Here is a 5,758-nt window from a genome sequence, read left to right on the forward strand (position 1 = left end):
GCCTAAAGACGACATCATTTGAACAAAGGAAGAAAAAAGGTTTTTGTAAATATCATAACTTTCTTGGTCATAAAATGTCTCAATGTGTTGTTTTCATGGATTTGGTGCAAATTGCTCTCAAGGATGATAGGCTGAAACTTCAGGACAAACAAAAGCCACCAATGAGAATTGACTCATACCCACTATTGGTTCAAGAAGCAAATCTGATTGTACAGGTAGAAATTATGATGGTTGAGGCTACTGAAGGTCTCAATGTAAAGGTCAAAGGGGTGACAATGTCAGATTATATTGAGAAGGTGAAATTGGTCTACCTAAAGGCGGAGGGGGAACTGATTTATCTTTTGAACATGTGTAAACTCAAGGGCTCTGAGGTGATGTTATGCCCATGTTGTCAATGTTTTGTTTGACAATGATGCCACTAAAGACCTCAAAAATGTAAAACATGAAAAATGGAAGAGGAATTATTTGAGTGACAGGATGCCACAATTTTCTTTTGACAAGAGAGGAGTCCCTTACGAAAAATACTATGAGCCTACATATATGTGTCATACCCTAATTTTGTCAAAGCATTTTACAACTATATGGGTTTCAGTTACACTATATTTCAAATGAATGGGATAACCCATTTGATAGTGAAGTGAGAATTCAAGGAGGTACAAGCATGAGGTCTCGGGTTTGAATCACACTTTCCCCATTTTTAGAGTTTTTTCTCTTTTTTCTTTTACCTTTATTATATTAAAAAAAATTGTTTTTTTTTTAATTTTCGCTTTTTTACTAACCATTTTTTAAATAATTAATATTTTATTTGTTTAATGCATTTTTATCCAAAAAAGAATAAAAAACTTAAAAAAAATCATTCATTATTATTATTATTATTATTATTATTATTATTATTATTATTATTATTATGCTATTTAAATCAAACATTTCAAAATCCTTAAATATTGCTATTAGTTATTATTACCATCCAAAGGAATAAAAATATTTGCTCTTATTTATTTCTATTAAGTTACTACTAATTAGATGATTATTAGGAAAAGGAAAAATATTATTTTTTATCATTGTTTTGAAAAATAAAGTAAAATAATATTATTTATTATGAGATCCCACCCTTTTCTTTTGATCGTACTTTTTTTTAATTCTATCTTTTTTTTATTTCTATATATATTTTTTAGCATTATTATTTTATGGTTATCATTATTAATATTTTCATTACTATTATTTCTTATTATTATTAGTGATATATTATTAGTATTATTATAATAAATTATAATTATTAGAGAAAAAAGCAAAAGAAATATATGTGTGGTGAAACACTATTTTTTAAGAAGAAAATCAAATGAAAATTCAATCTCATTCAAGACAAATATTTCAACTCAAATCCTCATTTAAAATTAATTTGAATCTCATTCAAACATTCACAAAATAAAACAGGTAAAAATCACAACTTTAAATAAAAATCGACTAACCTTAATTACAAATATATTTTTGCTCTCATTGTAAATTGGGATGAACTACACAGATGAAAGACGATAAAGATATACACAAAAATTCTACAACTTTCATAGTAGTAAAAAAAATCCCAAACATTAGGAGAATTATTTTCACACCAAAAACAATTCTTATCCAATCCTAAGTCTTTTCTCGAAAGTTTTGTCACCATCATTCACACTTCGCTGTAGCAGAAAAGAAAGAGTCGTTAGGGTCGGCCCAATCAATTCAGAGGTCCTGTTCTAATTTTAAAAATTGGCTTATATATATATATATATATATATATATATATATATATATATATATATATATATATATATATATATATATATATATATATATATATATATATATATATATATATAATTTTAATGATTAAAAATGACAAACAAAAGATAAAATTATATATTAACCAAATGAAGTACCAAAAAGTTCAAAGGTATTGTTTAAACTACTAACACCATTTCTTACAACTTAAATTATCTAACTACATAAAAAGAGCCTTCCTACGAACACTTTTTGAAGCAAAATCGTCAACTAAGTCTTCATATTTTATTATCTCCAAAATATCATTTTCAATAGCTATTAATGCCAATCCATTAAGCCTTTCTTGTGACATGGTAGACCGCAAGTAAGTTTTTAACAACTTCAATTTTGAAAAATTTCTTTCTGTAGAAGCAACTGTCACATGAATAGTCAATAAGATTCTATATGCAATAATTGTATTAGGAAAACAATCGAAGCCTTTTAAAAATAATAATATATCAGTAGGTCTTATGGTTTCTTCAGGCAACATTTCTCTTAGTAACTTCAACTCTGCAAAAAATTCATTCCCATCAATATCAGATTGCTCATTATGTTTCAATGCCTGCTCAAAGTTAGTACAACAAGACTTCAAAGTTGCATCATCTAATGATTGTAACTTGTGAGAAGTAAACAAGAAACCAAAAATACTTTCATACTCTTGGTATTGCTCAAACCTCTTATTAAGAGAAACAACAGCTTGATCAATAAGGTAAAGAAAATAATTAACCCTGAATGATTCTTCTTCTGATAGCTCGACTGATGGGATATTCAAATTCTCATCAAATTGCCTTTTTCTTTTAATTATACGCCTTTGAGGAAATATTGGGGCAATATTCAATTCCACCGCAATTTCCTTAGCGTTAATCAATACCTTATAAAAACCTATTTCTCTATATCCCTCAAAATACGAAATCAACCCCTTAATTTTTTGCATAGCAACATCAATAAGCATATCCTTTTCCTGTAAAAGTTTGCTAACATAATTAATTGCAGATAATATTTCAAACCAAATAATTATAGCCATCAAAAACTCAAAATCACCAAACCCATTTGTTGCTAAGGATTTAACTTCATTTTGTATTTTAGGATCAAGATCATTTTCTGACACTTCAAGCAAAGCTTCTGTAAATTCTAACATTTGAGTTCTTATAGCTTTGACACTTTCTACACGACTCTCCCAATGAGTGAATGACAATGATTTTGGAGTCAACCCTTTTACATTATCTTTCAAAATTTGCCATCTCTTAGTAGAATTGGCAAAAATTGTATAAATGCGTTGAACAACTTCAAAAAAATTTCTAGCTTTAATACAAGAGTTATCCATATCACACAGTGCCAAATTAAGACTATGACAACCACAAGGAGTATAAAAGGCTCTCAGATTTATGTCTAAAAATCTCTTTTGCACACCTTGGTGTTTTCCTTTCATATTGGACCCATTATCATAATCTTGCCCTCTCATGTCAAATAGGTCGAGACCAAGTTCTTTCAATTCATTTTGTAAAACATCAAAAAGCCCCTAACCACTTGTATCATTCACATTCAAAAATCCTAAAAATGATTCCTCAATACTAACAGAAGCTGAAGAAATATCCACATATCTTATTATCAAAGACATCTGCTCTTGGTGACTAACATCAGGAGTACAATCAAGTATCACTGAAAAATACTTTGCTTGTTTGATTTTTCTAATGATTTCAATTTTAATCGTATAACCAAGCAATGAAATCAACTCATTCTGTATGTTATGCCCAAGATAATGAATATGAACTTTTTGAGTTGTAACACGTCTAACATGTTCTTGGATGATTGGGTCAAATTCAGCTAACATTTCAATCAAACCCAAAAAGTTTCCATTGCTATCTTCGTACAATTTCTCCTTAGAACCACGAAAGGCTAAATTATGTTTAGCAAGAAATTTCACTATTGAAATAACTCTTTTTAAAACATTTTTCCAGTGATCATTTTCTTTCTCAAATTTTTGCAGCCTTTTGCGATACTCATACCAAGTAGTCATATTTTTAACATGTTCCATGCCTAACTCGTGCTCTTTAATTCTTTCAGCAACATGTACCCAATCACTATAACCCTCATTTGTTAATTGTCCCCTAACAATCCCATTTAAAAAAACTTCACAACAAAAATAAAATACTCTATCAAGCTCTTTCGAATAAACAAGCCAATCTCTATCACACACCTCTCCATTTGTTAAAGCTCTAGTATACAAATTAGCCGTAAAACGTCTATTCAAACTATCTCTAGGACCCTTCACAATATAATTATCTCTTTTAGGATCTTTCATAACTAATAAATCAATCAGATTAGGTTGAAGACGATCCCAATTTCTTGGATCAAATATATCATAATCAACATTATCATCATCATCGGCATCATCATCATTATTAACTTCATCAACAATTGGCACACTATCAAGATTATCATTTTTAATTGGCACACTATTAAGATTATCATTTTCAATGGACACACTATCAAGATTATCATTTTCAATAGACAAACTATCAATATTATCAACATAACGACTTTCATTTGAAACTTGTGGTTCTTTGATTAAAAATTTATCAAGCGCTCCTACTTGAGATTGAATTAACTCTTCAATTTTTTTCTTTTTCTTACGTTTATCATATCCACATTCAAATTTTCTATTCTTAGGAGGCATCTTAGGAGACATAATAAGAAAAACCTGAAATTTCTCACAATGTCTTTTGTGTCCATCGATGATCTACTAATTATCCTGTTGTGAAATTGTGTTCCTACATCAATAACAAAAAAAATCAATTACATTAAATAAAAGAAATTATAAATTAATCATCAAAAAATATTAATAGTTAAATCATGGAGAAAAGACTTTAATTAATATTCAATTATATTTTATTATGTTGTGTTCTTCTCTAATATAGTACCATAAAAAATTAATAATTATAAATTAAAAGCAAACTATAAATTAATAGTAAGAAAATAAATTACATTTAATTAAATAAATTATAAATTAATCATAAAAAATATCAATACTAATACATACTAATTTTGCTTTGAAAGATTTCAAATTGCAATTTGGTCTTATGAGAAAAAGTAGGTATAAAAGTCGTCACCAATACCAATAGTATTCTCGTTTTAAATTTTGATACTACTGAGTAGTATATACAATATATTAGTATCCCATTTCACCCTAAAATTTTATTTATTTATATATTATAATTTTATAAAGAACACAAGTTACCCTCATTTCCAACCTAAAATCTAAAATCTAAAATCTAAAATCAATATTGATACAAGAACTAAAATAGGATTTCACCCTAAAATTTAAAATAAATCTAAAATTACTATTGATACAGAGAAAGAGAGAAGAGAATAACGTTTGAGAGGAGAGAGAAGTGAGAACGTGTGAGAAAGGAGAAAAAAACGTTTGGTTTCTAAATATCTTATTTTTCAGCATTTAATATTTTATTTATTATATGTGATACAAAAATATTTTTATTTATTAATTTTTTTATATTCACTAATAATAGTTAATTTGAGGCCCCAAATAAAGTGAGACCCTGTGCTACTGCACAACTTGCACAGGAAAAGAACTGACCCTGAGAGTCGTGGTTACTTCGACCATTCAAGCTCGTCGGAGAAACGCACGGGATACTCTACAACGTCGTCGGAATCTTGAATTCCATCAGGTTAGTTCTTTGCCATACTTTCTCCCATTTAAATTTTATGCATATATTGTGAATTCTACTATATTTACTTCAAAATAAATACAAAAAAGATTTATATATGTGAAGTTCATTTTTATTTTGTCATTAAACTTGTAAACTATACATTTGTTTAAAACAATCAAACTCAAAAAAACCACATTGTACCAAAACCAAACCAAACCTGAAAAATACAAAACCACACATTGTATATAATCCACAACATACCAAGTGGAATCAAAATACACCTAGTTAAAGCC

At 28.0% G+C, this 5,758-nt stretch overlaps 2 protein-coding genes across 2 annotated transcripts; both read right to left on the bottom strand.

Moving 5' to 3' along the window:
* Positions 1-1,978: 1,978 nt before the first annotated feature.
* LOC127103154 (uncharacterized) lies at positions 1,979-3,259 on the bottom strand. The gene has a single exon (XM_051040432.1). The coding sequence runs from the start codon at positions 3,257-3,259 to the stop codon at positions 1,979-1,981; it is 1,281 nt and encodes a 426-aa protein (XP_050896389.1).
* A 57-nt stretch (positions 3,260-3,316) lies between these two features.
* Positions 3,317-4,474, bottom strand: LOC127103155 (uncharacterized). The gene has a single exon (XM_051040433.1). The coding sequence runs from the start codon at positions 4,472-4,474 to the stop codon at positions 3,317-3,319; it is 1,158 nt and encodes a 385-aa protein (XP_050896390.1).
* Positions 4,475-5,758: the final 1,284 nt, after the last annotated feature.

This window comes from Lathyrus oleraceus, chromosome 7 (genome assembly GCF_024323335.1).
Source record: "Lathyrus oleraceus cultivar Zhongwan6 chromosome 7, CAAS_Psat_ZW6_1.0, whole genome shotgun sequence".
NCBI lineage: Eukaryota > Viridiplantae > Streptophyta > Magnoliopsida > Fabales > Fabaceae > Lathyrus > Lathyrus oleraceus.

Coding starts and splice junctions, on each gene's coding strand:
- LOC127103155 (XM_051040433.1), bottom strand. CDS start 4,474: ATGCCTCCTAAGAATAGAAAATTTGAATGTGGATATGATAAACGTAAG.
- LOC127103154 (XM_051040432.1), bottom strand. CDS start 3,259: ATGAGAGGGCAAGATTATGATAATGGGTCCAATATGAAAGGAAAACAC.